At 32.3% G+C, this 21,861-nt stretch overlaps 1 protein-coding gene across 1 annotated transcript in view; it reads right to left on the reverse strand.

Moving 5' to 3' along the window:
• ANAPC1 (anaphase promoting complex subunit 1) overlaps window positions 1–21,861 on the reverse strand; it is a 141,768-nt gene that overhangs the window by 80,856 nt on the left and 39,051 nt on the right. The window contains exons 17-25 of the mRNA XM_051975808.1: window positions 18,846–19,033; window positions 13,301–13,375; window positions 12,041–12,306; window positions 8,970–9,061; window positions 6,101–6,249; window positions 5,219–5,297; window positions 1,895–1,931; window positions 1,730–1,800; window positions 467–645 (exon numbers count right to left, since the gene is read on the reverse strand). Of these exons, the coding sequence (XP_051831768.1) occupies window positions 467–645; window positions 1,730–1,800; window positions 1,895–1,931; window positions 5,219–5,297; window positions 6,101–6,249; window positions 8,970–9,061; window positions 12,041–12,306; window positions 13,301–13,375; window positions 18,846–19,033 (1,136 nt within the window). The remainder of the gene's footprint in view (window positions 1–466; window positions 646–1,729; window positions 1,801–1,894; window positions 1,932–5,218; window positions 5,298–6,100; window positions 6,250–8,969; window positions 9,062–12,040; window positions 12,307–13,300; window positions 13,376–18,845; window positions 19,034–21,861) is intronic.

The following is a 21,861-nucleotide window of genomic DNA, read 5'->3' on the forward strand; positions in this document are numbered from 1 at the left end:
ATGAAGGGGTTAGACCAAAGAGCCTGGAAGGATTCTTCTAGCTAGCTCTCCCATCTCCTCAGATTCTATTCAATCTATTCACTGGACAAGTCAGTGAAAATCTTTCTGAGACACTTTTTCCCCAAAATGAAAAGACATTGTACCATGAGATCTCTCACATCCTTTCAAGTCTTGATAGCTTATGATTTTGTACACTCTGCCCTCTGACCTTACTGTTGACTTAGGAACAAAGAAAAAAACTAAGAGCTGTAGTGTACATATACAACATGTAGAACACATTTTCCTTAATAGGCATACAATTCTTTGTTCAAATTCAACACATACTCCTTTACACTTTTTAGTAAAATAGAAAATCTGTCCTATCTGTAATACAAACAATAATTCTAAGTGTCTAAAATATATCTGCATGAAATCCTTTTATTATGAAACCAGCAATTAATTCAATAAAAACAAATGTGACACTCACAGATTTCCCTTTTGGTAAGTTCCCTTCACAGGCTTGCTTGGATAGATCCTGACGCCCAATCAAGAGGCAGACAGCTTCTGGCCAATCTGAAGCAGGCTGTTCTCGGCAGTGATAAATAGCATCTCTGATAGGAAGAGCAACTCCAAAAGGAAGAGACTCCAAATCTCTCAAGGTGAAGCCTTACAGAGATGAAAAAAAGAAAAAATCTTTTCAGTAAAACATAAATCTAACACTTATTACTTAGGTTAGCCTCTTGTCTACAATCAAGATCTCTCAAAATGTGCTCCAGAAGATCTCTCACAAATAAGATAAAATAACAGTGCTTCTTTACATAGAGCTCAAATGGTCATTTTATCCCTATGCTGACATCCTATATGATGATTATTCTTTTTTTTTGAGAGGGTTGGAGAAAAAGGAGGGAATGGACACACAATATGAGGATTGGGAAAGGAGTAAGAGAATGATAACTATTGGGGTGAGTTTCAGAGGAATTTCTCCACATGCAAATTAATTTTTTGAAAAAAGGCAAAACTATGGGAGGGTTGTTACTTTTCTCTCATTTTAAAAAACAGAATCTTTAGAACCTTCTAAAATATCTTGAATTTACTTAATAAAAATTGTGCAAAAACCATCACTTCTACTGTTCTGAGAGTAATTAAAGCTTGTGCCTACCTAAAAAACTTTCCAACTAAAAAAATGGAGCTATGTCCTAGAAATCACAAGATTCAGTACTCATCACTTCCCCTTTTCCCTTTCTAGATCACATCCCTCGCTACTTGGTGAATGCTAATTTATAGCTTACCACAGCAGCATCCAACAAGGAGGAGGATCAGGAATAATTTTTCAAACTTTACTAGATATATTCTGCTCTTTGGAGTCAATGACTTCAAACATAAATTCATGGTCTCCATTCTAAGGACAGTCTTTACCATTACCATTGTAATACTGCAAAAGTTAACAGGTATAATGATAGGAAGGTTCCTTGACCATAGAATGGCCTTCCAAGCTGTTATGCCTCCTAGAGATTAGAGATGACTAAAACAGCAGTGTCCTTTTGCAAAGTAAATAGATCTTTATATTATACTTTATATTCTATAATTTGATGGAACATTTCCAGAAAGTATTGTTTAAAGCCCTTCCCTTTTACATGTTCCTCTTTTCTAGCAAAGAAAAGGCAGGTACTAATTAGATAGTAGAGGAAAAGTACAGTTTTCTACTTATTAATTTTAAGTTTAATAAAGAAGTAACAAAAAATTGTCTTACCTACATTAGTCATCCAGAGTACTAATTTTTCAGCTAGGCTATTAACAGGTGTACTATGTCTGAAACTAAATCTACCAAAAAAAAAAAAAAAAAAACAACAAAACACAAAATTATTAAATTTATCAATTAAAAAGTAAGAACAAAAATAACTCAGCTCAAAATTACCTGTTGTCGTTTTGGTCCACTTGACTCTTTTTTGGTGCTAAAAAGAAACAACAAAATTATGTCATTTTAAGAAAAATATTCTACTCAATTCCTATGCAATTCATTTGAGTCTAAATGTTTTTGCCAGACTTAAAAAAAAATTAGTTGGCAGTACTACAGGCCACTAGATGAATGGATAGATAGAGAGGTATTATGGGTTGCAAGGGAGAATCCTGGTAATCCACTTTTAATGAATTACTAAAAATGGTTTTTCATGGTGTTTAAGTGAGAAGGAAAAATGGATTAAAATAAAGGAAAGTATCTTAGCAGTACATGAAAATAACTGATACATAATGAAAGGATAAACACAAAACCATTACTTTGTTTAAATGATTTTCATTTTACTGCAACCTGAAGTTGCAATATCCCTGCAACTGTATCCCTGAATGCAAAAAATTGCTTGAACCCAACCAAATTGGTTTCCCTCTTGCCTTCTTCAAACTGCTTTCTAGGGTTGCAATGTTTTCCCTTTCCTCTTCAAAAACTGAATTCCTGCTGAGCTTTTAAAGAAAAATCACGTCCTCCAGAAGACTTTTTAAAATTTTCCTTTTAAGAGTAGCATTTCTAGCATATCTCATGTAGTATTATATTTCATACCTTTCTAAACAGTGACGGTATATTAGTATCTATCTGTCCTTGTTCCTTGATCCTCCTACAATGTAAGTTCCACAAAGGCAGGAAGTGAATCTCATCTAAATTTTTCTGCTTGGCCTTAGTGTTCTTTAAATAATAAATGATTAATAAAAGTTGGTTGGATTAAAGCCAAATCCCTGAACAAACTGCTGGTTAGAAAATATTTGCAAAAGAATGAAATAATAAAAACATGGTAACTGAGCAAAAAAAATCATTAATGAACACAAAACCTAATCTCCTTGAGGATAATTCATAATTTCTGATGGTAATGACATGATTCTAAATTGGCATCATAAGCAAAAAAAGCCACAGGATTTCCTCATTTTTGTCAACATATTGTTCACAAAGTTTGTACAAAAGTTACCCATAGTGTGTGGGGTGGTTGGGAAGGAAGAAGTCTTTAATTTCCTTCCTTGGATCTAAGTAATTTCAATAAGTTTCTTTTTTTTTTTTTTGTTTTGCTTTGTTTTTTGCTGAGGCAATTGGGGTTAAGTGACTTGCCCAGGGTCACACAGCTAGACAGTGTCTGAGACCAGATTTGAACTCGGGTCCTCCTAACTTCAGGGCTGGTGCTCTATCCACTGCGCCACCTAGCTGCCCCAATTTCAATAAGTTTCACACAGTGTCAGATTGTTCTCAATGACATTTAACAAATTCAGTGGCACATAACCTTTCCGTCAGCTTTTGGCATTATTATTAATATTATTACTGTTTACTATTATTTGGTGAAGATTTTATGTGTTTATTGTATATTGAGAAAATATCAATTTTCATCCTCCTTTTTTGTCAACTCTTTTAACTTCTTTTAGATTATGGACCCTTTGTTGATAATGTATTACTTCTTGATAAGAAAATTTCAAAATCTATTATGCTCTCTTTTACAGTTCCAAAAGTGTAATTAAGATTTTGTAAAAGTGTAAGTTAAATATCTATAAAGTATAATTTAAGCATTTTTAGCTCTTAATTGCTTGAAATTACTTACTTGATTTCAAGATGTCAAACAGTCTCTGAAAAATTAAGCCATGGTTTTCTCCTTCATAGCTTTTCTTCATTATATTTTGCCTAGAAACTTTCAACGTATTGCTAAGTACACCTACATCTCATTCTGATCTGTGGTTCAATTTCTAAAGCCAGCACTGCACCCATTACTCCAGACTATCTGTAAAATTATTCTTAGCATCACTGTTTCAGTGGCATATTTTAAAAAAGAGAATAGTTTTACCCATGGATGGCAAATACTCTTAAGAGTTCTCATTCTACCTGAGTCTTACATATTGACAATTTGTGAAAAAAGTTTAAATGTGGAACCGAGTTGCAGGCTTTTGAATAATCAATACAAGAAATATTAAATGCACTGCATTAAATGATGGAAGGATTTCAAATAGCTTGTTCAATAATCATTCAATTGTTAGAATGTACTCTTTAGACACCTGAGATGTGGGGGGGGAACGACAATATTCTTGCTTCTCAGTCAATATATTATTTTCTAAGAGAGAGAGAGAGAGAGAGAGAGTGTGTGAGTGTGTGTGTATTTGTGAATGTTGTGTATAAAGTACATAAAGATATAATTTTTGAGGGTGTTCATATTCTCATTTTTGGGTAATAAGATACATGAAATCTTCGATTAAAAAAAAGATAGAATCAGATTATCATTTGAAAGGAAGGTGATCAAGTGCTTTTTCCCTTGACGCATGAACCACAGTGAAGCACTTAGGCCCTATAATTGGTTCTAATTTGTCTGTCTGCCTTCCAGTTTTGCAGAAAAGGTAGGTTTCAGGTACCTCCCTTGAAATAATTCTTAACATTCTTTATATTAATAATGTACAAGCTTTTTGCTTCTTATTTGATTGAATTTTCATATTTCTTGTGTCTCCTCGAATTTCTCTGCTTCTCAATACTCTAGTAAAGTTTTTGATGGATATAAAATTTTCTTTTTTTTTCTTTTTCTGCACTGCTTTGACTCCCATTTCTGATATACTCCTGTTTTTTAGACTGTTCAGGGATTTGGCTAAATATTTCTATTTTTTGTTGAATTTGAAAGTAATGGCATTCAAGTTTTCTATTACATGAAGTAGCTAGATTTTATCATTGATTATTATTATTATTATTAATTATATTTAACTGGACCATATATAACACTTTACAGTTTGAAAAGTAGAATATATTCATTATTACATTTAATCTTTGTAACAAAAAAAGGACACAGTTCCTACACTCAAATAGCAACTATTTTACATATAAGTATAATAGGGCTGAATAAGTAGGGGAAAGGAGAAAAATTTAAGAGGAGGAACAAAACCTTTCAGCTTGGGGTTAAAGAAATGGATTGGGGAAGATTTAACCAAGGAAACTGGCACCTGAACTAAGACTTGAAGGAAAAGCAAGGATTTTGATAGATGGAAGTGAAGAAGAAATTGGCATGAAGAAATAAATAGTTATGGACAGAGATAGAAGACAGAATATGAAAAGTTGGCAAAACAGCTATGTTTGGTCTGGAGAGAGAGAGAGCGAGCATAAAAAGGGAAAGCTATGTGAAATCAAATTGAAAGGTAAGTTGGAGCCAGAAAGAAGGGAACCTGAACTATGATGCAGAGGAACTTGCATTTTATCCTAATGAAAATAAGAAGCAAAATAGTAAGCACATCATACTACCTGAGTTTACTTTGCATAAATATTGTGATGCTTCATTAGAAACGGCTCTCTCATCACCAAGTATATAGAGTGCAACACTCTGCAGGGAGAAAATATCACACATAAATTTATTCACATCATACAAAATCTATTACAGTAATATAGTATCAAAAGGCACAGAAAAGGGGAAAAACTCAGTTTACAATTTTCATTTATAGTTCCCACATCCACATGTGTAATCAAATATATATATATAAATATAAAAAATATATATATATTTTTAAAAAATATGTAGGTATATATTCCTCCCCCACAAAGGTTACATAAGCTATAACAACAACTAAGTTATACTTAAAGGATGTCATGCATTTTTTCCTCTCAAAATAATGAAGAAAATAGTTATGACAGAGAATGAAAATTGAATTAATGGTTTCATATAAGGGACTGGAAAAAATTCATAATTGGATCAAATGCTCTGGAGAGGCATGTAAATTATCAGAAACTATTTAATTCCCAATATCATGTTGCCAAACTATACTTCCTTACTAATGTTTAGGCCACATTCAATAGTCTACAAAAAGGACTAACCTATATTAATCCTACTTTTGATCAGAATTTTATCAGTTTTTTAAAATATCTCAATGGCACTCTACATTGTTGGTTAAAAAACAAACAAACCCTGTTTATGTATCCAAAATTTATTTCCCTTTTAAGTTTTTTTTTTTCTCTTGTGAGAAGTTTTTACTAAATGGCATCGGAAAAATTTTAAGGATTTTGTTGTTTTTTTAATGTTCTGATTCCAGAATATTTATTACTGATTAAATTTAAGATATTTAACAGTATCTGCTTGGGGTTTTGAAACACTGACAGTTATTTAAAAGTTAAAGTTGTGATAGTACATACCAATACTATGAGTTTGCTTCGTTCACAGACTCCAGACAGGTAAGGATAAGGTGATGCTCCTTCACCCTTTAGGCAAGAACTCAGCCACTGATATATACTTGGAGGCTCAGGTGTAAAAAATGAAGGGTGATGCATAAGTCCTATTTGGGCTTTAAAGTAGATGATATTTTAAAACACATTAGCACACAGGAAGACCATTTCCCCCCCCATTCTAATATAAAAGATACATAGTTTAGCTGTATTGGTCAAAAGATGGTCCTCCATTTCCTCTAAAATTGGCTTATATGAAACCTCAGTTGTATTACAGGCATATCTTAGACTTTCCTGGTCTCTATAAGCAGAATCAAAATTTTTAACTATTTTGTTCTTACTAAGATATCTCTGAAAAGTTTATCAATTCCCTTTCTCTATCATGTAGGTCAGTGCCAAAAAAGATCAAAATTAATAAAGGGGAAGAGATTATTGGGAGTCATACTGCCCCCAAAATTTGTACTTACATTTGAAGTTCTACTTTCAATTTGTAAATAGCTAACATCTAGTCTATTGCTCAAAGGTGCAATGGTAACTACAGTGATGAACGGAATAGGGGCAACTAGGTGGTGCAGTGGGAAAAGTGGTGGGTCTGGCAACAGGAAGAGCAGGAAGCCCGAATTCAAGTCTAGCCTCGGACACTTATTAGCTATCTATTAAATGATCTGGAGAAGAAAATGGCAAACCACTCCAGTATCTTTACCAAGAAAATCTCAAATAGGGTCACAACAAGTTGAATACAAATGAAAAGTGACTCAACAATAAATAGTAACAAGTGTCAAGATAAGCGTTACAGAATAGAAACATGGGCAGTATAAATAAAAGGAGTACTGCATCCCACAATAGAGTAGGGGTTCCTAAGATAGGCAATTTTGATAACATAAAGTAATTTAATAAATGGGTAAAATGAAGATATATTAAATGATAATCAGTATTCAAAAATATTTAGACTAGCTAGAATTTTAGACAAAAACATGTTCACCAGTGCTTCATATTATATGCTAAAGAAAAAAAGTTCCACTATAGAAAGGTAACACTTCTACTTAGAGAAAATACTGCATGGTACAAAACATAAATCAAATTAAAATCTCAAGTTAGAGAACTCTTTTAAGACCCCGCTAAACTTGTAACTGAAGAGAGAGAGGCAAAGCTAGTAGGGATGAGGTTCATTTATACTAAACCTTACTCTCTCTCTCTCTCTCTCTCTCTCTCTCTCTCTCTCTCTCTCTCTCTCTATATATATATATATATATATATATATATATATATATATACACACTCTACTGCAAATTATATCACATTTCTAAAATCCATCAGTCCTTTTTTTCCCCTCAGAATCTCAAGTTAAAGTCCAAATACAATGTGGTCATGGCACCACTTTCAATGAGATTTTTCCATATTTATATATGCTTAAACTTAAGAACCACAGGGAACACTGTCAAAGGAGCAGAAATGATACAATTGATTGTTAAATGACATTTAAAGAAATTTTAATTTTTGAATCAGTTTGTAATTCTTAATACCAAATTAAGTAAAATAGCATATGACTCAGCAGTTGATGAACTTTAAAGCATAACTGTTAATCCTAAATCACTCAATCTCTCTCTGCCTCAATTTTGTCATCAGTTAAAAGTGATAATGGCAGCACTTATTTCTGAGGTAAACTTTAAGTACCAAATAAAATCACATGTAAACTACTCTGCCAACCTTAAAGTGCAATGTAAATACTAGCTGGATGACAACATAGAGTCAATGGATTGTGCTAGACTTGAAGTCAGAAGATCTGCCTCAAACATTTACTAGTTGTATGACCCTGAGTAATAAATCACTTAATTGCTCTCAGCCTCAATTTCTTTATCTGAGGGATAACAGCACTAATTTCTCAAGACTGTTGCAAAGATAAAATGAGAAAACATTTGTGAAGCAATTTGAAAACGTTAGGACACTATGTAAATGCCAGCTGCTATTATCACTGTAATAAAATACACAGCAATATCAGTCCCACTGTCTGCCAAAAAGGAGCTGAAGTTAAGCTTCCCAAATAATCTATGAAGGTTTTGGCTTCACAAGGTTCAAATTTCAATCATACTAAAAGACTAACTTGGTGGGGAAGATTTGTCTCTTACACAGAGACCAGACAATAGAGGGAAGGGATTCAAATTATTATATTCTAAGAGTAACAAGACAGATGAAAAAAATGTAGGAATTAGAATAAATATAACAATTATTTTAGAAATAGCAGGCATCTAAATAAATTTAAATATTTTTTTTCTTTTCTTTCATGTCTTAATTCATTAAAGATAATAATTATTAAGAAAAGCGAAATCCAGGATTTTTAAGTCAATTATAGAAATGAATGCTCTGACAACACAAGTCTTGTAAATCAAAGATTGTTTAAATATGAGCAATTCAAAATGATAAATATGGAAATATGTAGAGCATATTTGCATATGTTTAACATATATTGGATTACCTGCTATCTAGGGAAGGAAGAAGAAAAGATGGAGAAAAATTTGGAACACAAAGTTTTGCAAGGGTGAATGTTGACAACTGCCTTTGTTTATTTTGAAAAATAAAAAGCTGTTATTGAAAAAACTACATAAGCAACTTTGGTGTTTATCCATCATGAAGTCATTTTAGCTAAATGTACATATGCAGTACAGATTGGAAGCACATTTACAACAGTGTCAGCAGTTTCTAAATCTGAGCTACTAAAAAATGTTGCCAAGTCTAAATCTTATGTAACTGTTACTCCAAGAGTACAGGAAAACTTACTGAGAAAGATTCTAATAAATGACACATCACTGCCTAGAAAATCATTAATGCTACAGTAGCTTACCTTGATCAATTATGCATGACTGTCGGGAAGTTTTCACAAGTGTTGGATAATCTCTATAGTAATAATCTAAATATGGCTCCAACTGCAAATCCCTAAAACAATAAAGAATTAAAAAGGGAAAAGGAAAATTTGTTATTCTTAAAAACATGTCTTCTGAGTTATCATTTAAAGACACAACTAGCTTGCCATTGTTCAGTTGTTTCAAAATTTCACCCAACTCTCAATCATCCCATTTGAAGTTTTCTTGATACTGGAATAGTTTGCCATTTTATGTTTCAGTTCATTTTACAGACAAGGAAACTGAGGTAAAAGAGTAAAGTGATTTGCCCAGACTCCCCCAGCTAGTAAGTGTCTGAGTCCAGATTTGAACTCATGAAAATGAGTCTTCCTGACTCCAGGTCCAGCACCTCAAGCACTGTGTCACCTAGCTTGCCTAATAATTCTTGCCTGAATTTTGAAAGGAACATGAGAAGAAAAGCAGAGATTAATTAAGTTCTATTAAGATAACCCAGTGGTCATAGCAAACATTCTTTTCCAGAAACCCAAAAAGCAATTCTATATGTGGACATTACTAAATGGTCAAAATCAAAATCAGAATAATTATATACTTAGCAAGCAAAGGTGAAGAATTCTACACAGTCAGTTAAAAAAAAGACCCAGAGCTACCTGTGGTTCAGATCATGAGCTTCAAATTGCAAATTTCAAATTTAAACTGAAGAAAGTAGGAAAAAAACATCATATCACGTAAGTTTAACCTAAATAACATCACTTATGACTATGATATGGAAGTGACAATTTTTATTAGTTTATACAATTTTATTTGTTTATACAATTAAATTTAGTAAATATGAGTATATGAAGAATTATGGGAAAAAGTTCATAATATTATAAAGGAAGCAAGTACAAAAAACACTTCAAAGAAAAAGAAGAGCAAGACTGCAAAATGGCTGGCTGATGAGGTTTTGCAAATAACTGAGGAAAGAAGAAAATTGAAAGGTAAAGGAGAAAGGGAAAAATATACTCAATTTAAAGAAGAATTATAGAGAAAAGCAAGGAGAGATAAGAAAGTCTTCACAAGCAAGCAATGCAAAGAAATAGAAGAAAATAGAATAAGACAAGAAATCTCTTCAAGAAAATTAAAAATTAGATATATGGAGAACATTTTGTGCAAGAATGGGCATGATAGAAGACAAAATTGTGGGAAGTTGGCAGGAGTAGAAGAGATTAAGAGGTGGCAAGTACAGAAGAACTACACAAGAAAGATCTTACAACACCAATAACCACAAGAGTATGATTTCTGATCTGGATTCAGACATCCTGGAGAATGAATTTTAAGCAAGCCTTAGGCAGCACTGCTAACAATAAACTTAATCAAAGTGAGAAAATTCTAGCTGAGTTTTTCAAAATCCCCCCCGCCAAAAAATCATGCAGTTAAAGTGCTGCACTCAATAAGCCAGCAAATTTTGAAAATTCAACAGTGGCCACTACAAAAGATAAGCTTATATCCTAATTCTAAAGAAGGGCAGTGTTAAAGAATGTTCAAATTACTGAAAAATTGCTCTTATTTCACATACCCAGCAAGGTCATACTTAAGATTCTGCAAGGTAAGCTTCAGCAATATGTGAACTAAGAATTACCAGAAGCACAGACTAGTTTTCAAAGAAGCAGAGGAATTAGAAGCCAAATTGCCAACATTTATTGGATTATGGAGAAATCAACAGTTCAGAAAAACATCTACTTCTGCTTAACTGAAGACATTAAAACCTTTGAGTATGTAAATTACAACAGAATGTGACAATTTCTCAGAGAGATTAGAGAGTACCAGATTTTATTAGTCTGCTAAGAACTAGCAACAGTTAGAACCAAATAAGAAACCACACTTAAAACTGGCTGTACATTGTCACCTTATTTAAGTTGTACATCATGTGATGCCAGGCTGGATGAACCAAAAGCCAGGAAAGATAACAATTTTGGATATGCAAATGACACCACTCTGATGGTGGAAGTTGAAAAATGTAGAAGGTGAAAGTCTTATTGATGAAGGTGAAAGAGGAGAGTGTAAAAGCTGGCTTGAAGTTAAACACAAAAAATACATAACCACATCTCCCTCCCTCAATCTTGGCAATTGTTCCCATCATTTCCTGGCAAATAGAAAGAAATGGAAGCAATGTCAGATTTTATATTCTTGAGCTCAGAGATCACTGCAGATGTTGAGTGTAGCTGAATGGATGCTTGCTCCTTGGGAGGAAAGCTTTGGCAAATCTGGGCAGCATACTAAAAAACAAAAACATTATCTTGCCAACAAAGGTCCAACTTATGCCTGAAAGAGATCGTCTATAATGAAATCAAGTGCAGTAGAATCAACACTTTTAATGAGTTTTAAGAGTCCTTTGAACAGAAAGATCAAATTAGTTAGTACTTAGGAAATTAATTCAAACTGATCATTGGAAGATCAAATACTGAAGCTGAAATATTTTGGCCACATAATAACAAGAGTCACTGGAAAAGATCCTGAAGTTGGGAAAGATTGAAAGTGAAAGGAAATGGGACAGCAGAGGATGATATGTATAGTGACATAAACTTAAAAAGGCCTGGTGAGCTATGGTCAATGGGGTCACAAAGAGTTAGACACAAATGAATAACTGAACAAATTGATTAATGCTCAAAACAACAGTATTTAATACCATTCACTTAAAGGTGAATGCAGAAGCTTCAAGTCTCATATGGCCTTAATTAATTTAAATAAATGCTTTCCCTTTAATAGTACAATGTAGCCCATTACACTAGTCCCACAATTGGCTCTGGTAGGTAGTCAGAATGTATTTTAAGAGCATAACAAACAAAGATAGGCTTAATTAGAGAACAATCTAAATATTTCTTAAACCCAATTAATCTAAAAGCTGAAGATACTGTACAAATACTGTTAATTGGTAGAAGGTATACAAACTGGGGAAAATGTTTAGTTTTAATTTGCATAAGTTGCTATATAGTATTCATAAAATTTTTAAGAGTCAGTATAAATTCACAAGAATCTTCAGGATATTTCTAACCTACATACAAACTGCACATACCTTGCCAATTGAACTAGAAGAACAACAAGTGAGCGAATTCCTTCTCCCATTAAACTATTCAATTTTAATTCTTCATAAACAAGATGAAGCACAAAAAAGATAGCAGGTATATGAGTGAAGAGAAGTGTAGAAGAATCCAAAGTAAGATTATGTAAAGCATCCTCCTTCATCAGTGAAACTTCCAAAGGATTCAAATGCAAAGCTCTAGTCAAAAGATGAGACTCAACATTCTGGTGGTACTCTGAATTTAGTAAATATTCCCAGTCCTAATTAGGAGAACAGAAAGACAGATGAATTATTAATAAATCTAAAAATAATTTTATCCCTAGTAGTTACTTTTCATTAGTGAAAAACTAAACACTTTAACATCCAAAAAAAAAAAAAGTATTTGTGATAATTCAAGTATTACTAGTTAAGAGATTAAATCTTAAAGTACCAAAAAAAAAAAAAAAAAAAAAAAGTCAATGTCAAATATCAAACAAGGATAGCCAAACAGTTGCCATGATTCAGAATTAAATATTATGACAGATCATCTTTAGAAAAATTTGGGAAGGTAGGGGGAAAATTCATATATGGATAAAAGAGTGATAAAGTTGGGGGAGGGGATTGGAGTGCATCCTGCATGCAAAAAAAAAAAAAAAAAAAAAAACTACTATATGATAGCAATTGAAACAGTAATTGAAAGAGATGAAAGATTAATCTCAGGTAGGGATTAAGTTACTATGATACTGCAAACTACTACATTATAGCTGGTTGATTGGTTGTTCTTCATTCTCCAAGAGGATGAAAATAACATCACTTTGCTAAAGTTGTGTCCAACTGTGGCTGAGCAGACCAATTCTAGCTTGGCAAGTTTTGCTAGAGGTTGGACATAAATAGTTCCTAAAGACCTGTGATTTCATCATTATGATAATTCTTTCTTTTGCTAAATCTAAACCAATCTGTAACTTCTAGTCTTAGAAAGAAGCTACAATAATGGCCTCAAATGTAAAAAGTTTTATCAGCCAATTATTTGTAGTATAAAATAGTAAATACCTTTTTCATTCCCCCCCCCAAATTGATCAATGACTTTGATACCAGAAAAATATAGCCTTAAAGGCAAAACATTTGGGTTTAGATTTTTATTTTTATGCTTAATGGCATGTGGCTGCTGTCCATATAAATTTGACCTAATTTTTAATAGGTATCTGTAGGCAGACAATGGAAACAATAAAACAATAAAAATTTATAATACAAATACCAACTAATCACAATTTTTACCTCATCTGATCCAGTGTCAGAAGGCCTTGCTTTTTTGGGTGCAATGACTGGAGAAAGAGATCCTTCAAAGTCAAGCTACAAATTACAAGTTCCCCCCAAAAAAGAAACAAAAATTTAAGTTTATTATGTAATTTCATTAGAGGAAACTCAGTAATTCTTGTGTTAAGAAGTAAATCTCATCATAAATAAGTATTACCGCATCATGTTATCACATGATATATCATAATCAAAATGTACAGACATTTTAAGAATTCTTATGTACCACAACTGAGTTAAATTATTCTACTTTAATTTACTGCTAAAGAGACAGTCAATTCATCATCCAACATTTAATGAACTACTAATCCTTCATGGGAGGGGGAGAGGAAAATGGACATTAATAAAATAGAGAACTTTCATGCATTCTTGATGAAAAAACCAAAGCTGAATAGAAAATTTGATATTCAAACATAAAACTCAAGAGAAACCTAAAAAGGTAAACATAAAAAAAGTAATCACAAAAGACTCACTAAAGTTAAATTGTTTACATACCTATGTGGAAAGATGATATATATATCTCCTAATAACTTTATCATTAGGCCAGTTTAGAAGGAGTCTACCTTTATAAAGGCATGAAGATGAGTCAATTAAATTGGACGATCGTCAATGAATGAAGGAAGGAAGGAAGGAAGAAGAAAGAGATGCCCTGGGAGAATGGGAAAGGGAGAGACAGAATGAGGAAAGGGCACAAGGAAAACTTCTTATAATAAAGGAAAAAATGGGGGAGAGAGGATGGTAGTCAATGCTTGAACCTCAATCTCATTAGAATTGGTTCAAGAGGGAAGAAGATAGAATACACTTTGAGTTGGAAATCTCTCTTAACTAATAGGAAAACAAGAAGATAAGGAGATAAAAGATATGGATGTAGGGGAAAGGATGGCAAGGAAGAGTAAGAAAAATGACAAAAGAGAAAACAGAGAAGAGGCAGTGGTCAGAAGCAAAACAGCCTTTTGAGGAGAGAGAATAAAAAGAGAAAGAAAAGAATAAACAGAAGAAAGAGGATGGAAGGAAATACACAATAATCATAACAGTAGATGTAAATGAGATGAGTTCACCCACAAAATGGAAGTGAACAGCAGAAATGGATTACAAACAAGAATCCAACAATATATTATTTACAAGACATATAACTGAAATAGAATGACACAAAATAAAGGGCTGAAATAGAATCTATTATACTTCAGTTGAAGTAATAAAAGGTGATCATGATCTCAAACAATGCAAAAGCAGATCTAATTAAAGGAGATAATCAGGGAAACTACATTTTACCACAGGCAATAAAGTAATATAAAAATTTTTATAGCAAGTTTCACTGATAAAAAATTCTCAAGTATTAAAGAAATTGTGCTAAATTTTGAAAAATAAGAGCCATTCCCCAGTTGAAAAATGTTCAATAGGCATAAATAGGCAGCTTTCAGAAAAAGAAATCAAAGCTTTCTATAGTTACATGAAAAAATGTTCTAAATCATTATTGATTAGAGAAACAAATTAAAAACAAATCTGAATTACTAACGCAAACCTATTAGAAATAACAAATGATGGAGATGAGGGAAAACATGTACAATAATGAACTACTGGTACAACTGTGAACTAGTCTGAACAATCTGGAGAACAATTTATAGCCAAAGGGCTATATAACTGCACACCCTTTGATACAGGAATACCACTTCCCATAGATCAAAGAAAAAGGATCTATATATGCAAAAATATTTATTGCAGTTCTTTTTGTGGTGACAAAGATCTGGAAATTTGGGGGATGCTCAAAAATTAAGAATGACTGAACTAGTATATGACTGTGATGGAGTATTAATTGTGCTATAAGAAATGAGAAGGAAGTGGTTTCAGAAAAAAAAATGACAAGATGTATGTGAACTGATACAAAAAGAATTAAAGATCATTGTGCATAGCAGTAGCACTGTTGTAATGAAGATCAACTAAAAGATTTGGCTACCCTGATCAATACAATGATTAAGACAATGCCAAAGAATTCATGATGAAAAAAAAAAAAAGCTAACCACATCCAGAGGAAAAACTAATGAATTCTGAGTAAAAATTGAAGTAAAATTTGTTTTTGTTTTTTTTTTTTGGGGGGGGGTTTGTTTTGTTTTGTTTTTTGGTGATATAGCTAATACAGAAATATGTTTTACATGATTTCATATATATAATTGTTATCATTTGCTTGCCTTGTCAGTGAGGAAATGAATTTAGAACTCAAAAATTAAAAAGAAAAAAATGCCAAAAATAAATAAATAACAAAATTGGTTTTGTTGCACACTATAATGGGAGATTAAAAATAAATTAAAGTTGTGAACCATAACTTTTTAAAGTGCCTGCACCTAAAACCACAAGACAAAAAAAATACATACTGAGATTTGGAATTATTTCAATTTTACAGCTGGCACCTGGGCTAAATGTATATCCACAACAACACGTATATCTCAGACAAAATAAGGATAAGCAACCCAAGGCTCAGTATTCTCAAAAAGGCTACTGTCAACTGGATAAAGAGTCACCTTGAGTTTTAACCTTATACCAGAGGAAAGTGAAGTTGCCACTGACACAGGCAGAACAATAAAGATAGGAAGATGGAAGAACAGCAGAATAGTCACTGGTTTCAGAGTCAGAAAACCTCAAGTCAAGCTCTGGCTCTGGCACTTAAAAATTATAGGATGGTATAGAAGTCATTGAACCTCTCTGAGCCTGTGTTTCCTAATCTGTAAAACTTTCTCATATACTTCTGTGAAGAACACTCTCTGTAAATTATAATTTTACGATGAGTGCTCTTACACTGCAGAAAAGACAAAAAAATAGTGAATCTCAGTTCTGGCTATTATGTTTCCTCTAAGGGCATATTATTTATAACAAGTAATAGCACAGGAAAAAATGGTGGAATATTCTCCAGAAAACACCTTTGTATTTTAGGAGACAAGAACACATGGCCTACTCTGAGTAGAAGGAAATAAAAGAGTTAATCTAAAAATGCTTAATCAAGAAACATTTTTTAAATTTACTCTTTGCTAGGCACTAGGCTAGGATTTAAGAATACCAAGAAAACCCAAGTTTCTTCAATTCCACATTCTAATGTGGGAAACAATATGTAACTGAATCAGCATACACAAGGAATTGACATGGCAGATAGCAAGGAAGGAATTATTAAGGCAAAGGGACAAGGAAAGGCCTCTTGCGCTCAATAATAATTGAGCTGAGTCTTAAAGGAATCTAGGGTGCAAAATTAGAATCAAACAAACATTTATTTGGAGTCTGCTCTGCTGTGCTCATATTCATTAACACAGCTTTGGAATTTCTCCCTAACCACTTGATCCTCTTCAATCATTCTCTGGTTGAAATATAGCTAGAAGGAAATTTAGAAAGAAGTATTACAATCCTTTTCATTTTAGAAATAAGAACTTAAGTGAATTCCCCAGTTATATAGCTACTTAGTTTCACAGCCTTTGCCCTTATAGATTGCATTCTCAAAGGTTACACACCATGTACACATAAACATATAACAAGAATCCAAACCAAGTATATTTGAACAGTACAAATATAAAGAATTCCAACCTAATGAATTTCTCAGATACATCATAAGCCAAGCAACTACCAATGAACAAGAATAATTCTCAAGCTTTCTCAAATATTACAACTATGTTGCTTTACTAACTATACAAATTAAAGTGATTCCACTCAAAAAATGAAATTTCCTCTTTCTGTGGTCCTCTTACATAACAGACAAGTTAGAGAGCTTTCTCTAACTTTCATCACTGAAGAATGATGGAAGGAAATGTGGAAAATGGAGTAGATCCTCAAATGACAATAAGAAAAAGTAAAGGGGAAATGATCATTAATATTCTCTCTTACAAATTTTGGCTCTCTGCCTAGGATGAAATATGGTGAGCTATATGTTTATCAGTCATGTATCCTAAGTGAATATAACAATTTTTAAAAAGATGAAGGGAAGTTACCTAAAGCAGCTTATTTTTATATTTCAAAAGAATGGAATATTTATGTAGAAGAGGAAATATATAATTGTTTTGACTAACTTTTTGGATAAAACTGTTCTTATTTTCCCAATAAGATTTATTCTCAAGGAACATGATCTTTTAAAGAAAGACCTGATAAAGGTAACCCAGCAACATCTTCATTTGAACTTATTCTTATACATATCAGTCAAACAACAAACACTGAACCTTAACACAGCACCTGACATACTAAAGATATTTAGTAGATATTTAATGAATGCTTGAGCTACACTGTAAATAAGTCAGGCTATATGATTAAATGAACTCTTCCTTAAACCTTTTCTTTTTTGTGTCATATTATAAACAGAACTTCTAACCTAGGAATCAGATTGTGTATGCTAGTGATAAAAATGGCAAGCAAGAATATTTTTCAAAGCATATTCTTAGTTAAGATTAGGGAGAAAAGAAAAGGTGGGGGGGAGGACAGAAATTAAAAAGGATAAAGAGAAAAAGGAAAGATCTAAAAACAGAGGAAAAGTTGGGGTGAGCTTTGATTTATCATTACTAGAGACTAAACTTACTTTTGAGGGGAATTTTTTTTTTGAAAAACAAGTGGGGCTGATTTGTTCAGGGTTATACAACTATAACTATCAAGTATCTAAAGCCCTATTTGAACTTAGGTTTTCCAGACTGCAGGATCTGTGCCCTATCCACTGCACCAGCTAGCTAAACTTATAGGCAAGTAAAGCTATATCCCCATGATGACAAATTGGATTTGTCATTTAAAGAACTATTTGTAAAAGATTAATGTCCCTTGAAAACAACCCTCTTTTTTCTTTTAACCATATGTAAATAAGTTTAGGAGTGCCTAATAAGTACAGGGTGTCTTGTAAAAATCTTTCTCCCTTTTTTTGTGGGAGTGGAAGAGTAGGAACAGAACAAGAGGTAATAAAGTGGTTCTCACAAACTATAGGCCTCCTAAGTACATGTATAAAGACATGTATAAATGTATAAAAAGATTGGGAATATTAGCTTAAAGAAAATTCAATGGGACAGGAATCTGAAGAAAAGGGTTCTAGATTCAATCATAATACAAACTAGTTGTTTGATTGTAGACAATGTAATCTCTTGATGCCTTGGTTTAGGTATAAGTGACTCATCTTGCGAGGAATGGCATAAGAATAAAATAACATCATATATAAAGGTATTTAGAAAGGATAAAAGTAATGCTTGTAAAATCATTAAATTGCTTTCCATTTACTTTTACTAGTAAGAAATAATTATAATTATTTCTTTTTTTTAATGTTATACAGATATAGGGAATGATTTTAGATTTTTAAATTAACTTTGCCTTAAACAACTTAGATACAAAATATATAAAAATAAGCAATAGTAAACTTTATTCATACATTTGATTTTTTTTTTTTTAGATAATGCAGATTTATTTAATTTACCTGACTATATTCTGAAAATTGTGGTGTCATTAACTATGCAAATATTATGTTGATACAAACAAAAACAAAAGAGAAAAAAGGAGCCTGACTTACATTACGGATCCATGATAAGCGGTCTGTGTTATAGCCCATCATATTCATTAGACAAGTTACGAATAAATTCCATTCTGAATGATAACTGGGTCCTCCTGGAGCATTGTGAACATTGTACCATTTGACAAGCATCTGCACAGCTACCTCTTTTGGCAGTATAGACTTGACAGCTTGTAAACACTTTTTTACTATCAGAGACAAAGGTTAGTTTTAGTATATTTTCTAAGCACACTTTTTTTCGCTCTTCAAAAAGATTAATTGTTAAAATGTTTAAGATGTGAAAAACTAGGCACTGTTTGAAAAAGACAACAAAATGAAAAATCACCAACTTAATGATCTCAAATCATTTCCATCCATTTACTGGATGGAAAAGTGGTTCAAAAGAAAGGTATTCTATTACTTATATATGTATATGTGTATATAATATACATATATATTACTTACATACATATATATAAACACATATATTTTTAACAATACTAAAGGTTGTTGCCCTTATCACCTTTGAAATAATTAGTATTAAAGATGACAACTTTTTTTTTGATGATTCAGCATTCTCTCTCTCTCTCACACTATCCCTTTTTCTCCTCTTCTTCTTTGTCTCCCTGTCTCCCTCTCTCTATCTCTGTCTCTCTCTCTCCCCAATCAGGAATTCCCTCTACATAAGTAACAGTTAAAACTTCTACTTGGATCAGTATCCAATACTGAACAATGCCATAATAATGGTAATGCCAGTTATAACAACAGCTAGCATCTATATGGTGCTTTAAGGTTTGCAAAACATGTTATCTCATTTGAGCCTTATAATAACCTAATGAGGTAGGTGCTACTCCCATCCCTGTATTAAGAGGCACCTTGGTGGCAGAAAGAACACTAGACTTAGAAGCCAGGAAAAGTGAATCAGGTAATTAATAGATGTGGGACTCTGGGTAAGTCACTGAATTTCATTGCCTCAGTTTCTTCATGTGTAAAATGAAGATAGTATCTATCCCACAAAACTAGATCAAATGAGATAACACTAGTATACTCATTTGCAAATGTTAAAATTCTGTGGAAAAAGTATAGCTCTCTATAAAGAGCTAGTAAACATCTGTGCAGCAGGATTTTAAGTAGGTGCTCTCTGACTTCCGATACAGCCCTCTGGTCCATGCACTTTTGACACCTAATGGCATATATCTTCAAGGGTTACTGAATCATGCAGGATTTTCTGATTCTAAAGTAAATGCTATGAGACTGCTAAGTTGTTTTAGTTTAGCAGATACTCCTTTAATGTTACTTCCTGGAATCAGTATGCCTTCCTCCATAAAGCCAACTTTCTAATTTGCTTTGGGCTGAAAAACCTGTTAACAAAGCTTATTAGAAACAGGTATGAAATAAGCATAAATAAAATTCAGCTAATCTGGGCTAGATGCCTCTGAGGTACTGCTGCTTTGTGAAATGAGGAACTGACAAACTAGTAGTTGAGCACCTGAGCTTTTAGAGCAAACCTACATGATAGCTATGCCTACACAGAGGTCATTCTTATTTCCTTGAACTATTTACTCAATAAAAAGCTGCTATGACAAAAAAAATATTAATATATCAAGACAAACTATCATATATTATGCCAGTGGAAGAGAAGTTTTTCAATGAAAATTTCTCTTAACACCAAATTCAAGGAAACACATGACTCAATTAATTCCCCAAGATAAGAATTGCTTTGGATCATAAAATAACTATCAATTTTCATTATCTTCACCATATTAGATACCCATTTTTTCTCTTAATTTGTACTTTAAGCATATTTTTTCTACTGAGAATTTAATTTCCCTTTCCAGATTGTCCCATACCTCTTATAAATATTCTTCACTTGGTGTGTCCTTTTAGTCAGATAACCAAATGTATGGACATCAAAGTGTTATAGAGGTCAGAAAAAAGAAAATAAATAAATGTCTTTCACTTGGTTATTTTCAAAACTAGAACTAAATGAAGAAATTAACAGTACCAGGTTACTCACTTAAAATTCCTATGGCTAATTTTGGTTGTAATATTTTGTTTTAGTCACCAATTCTATTACATGTTTTTAAAGAGTCTTACAACAACTAAATCCTTTTTAATGTTAAAAAAAAAAAAAAAAACTTCTGTAACTCTTAGTTCCCTTATCTATATAAAGGGACTGACTAATAATGTCTATAGGGCCCAACAGAGTTGCTGTATGTCTCATAGGATTATGTAAACTGCTCTACATTGCAGTTAAAGCACCAAAAAAAAAAAAAAAAATCAGCTATTATTGTTTACTACAACTTGTAACCAATTATGTTTGATTATGTTGAAAGAAATACTTTTTTACTTAGATTTTTTTATTGTCAATAGGACATTCCTTTGCAAAAAATACTATGTACAAAGCCAGGACAACTTTAAATCAGTTCTTATTTTAATTGCTTCCTCCACAGAAAAATTATTTTAATTACACACATGAAATTAACATGATTAAATAAAAGTTCTCAAAAGAATTGAAAAAATTATTAATAACCATAAAAACATTCCAAATCACTAAAAATAAAAGAAATACAAATCAAAATAACTTTGAGGTGCAGAATCATGCCTACAAAATTAGCACAGATGAAAAAAAAGAGGAAAAGAATTCATGTTGGAAATGTTGTACAAAACAGGCACATCAATGCAGTGTTAATGAACTAAGAAACTGTCTAATCACTCTGGAAAGCTATTTGGAATTATGGTTAAAAGCATGATAAAAACATCCAGACTCTTTGACTCAGTGATTTCACTATCATGCATATAATTTGTCAATAATAAAATGCAACATCGCATATGGAGCAAAATATTTACAGCAGCTTTTTTTTTTTTTTTTTTGTAATAGCAAAAAACTATAAGCAAAATAAATGTGCATCAACTGGGAAATGGCTACATAGCTTGAATTCTAAATTATTTTATATTAGTTGTTTGGAATTTAGATCACATCTTACCATGTAATGTTATAAATAGCCAAATATATTATGATAACTGCATTGAAGGA

Source organism: Antechinus flavipes, chromosome 2 (assembly GCF_016432865.1).
Source record: "Antechinus flavipes isolate AdamAnt ecotype Samford, QLD, Australia chromosome 2, AdamAnt_v2, whole genome shotgun sequence".
Lineage (NCBI taxonomy): Eukaryota > Metazoa > Chordata > Mammalia > Dasyuromorphia > Dasyuridae > Antechinus > Antechinus flavipes.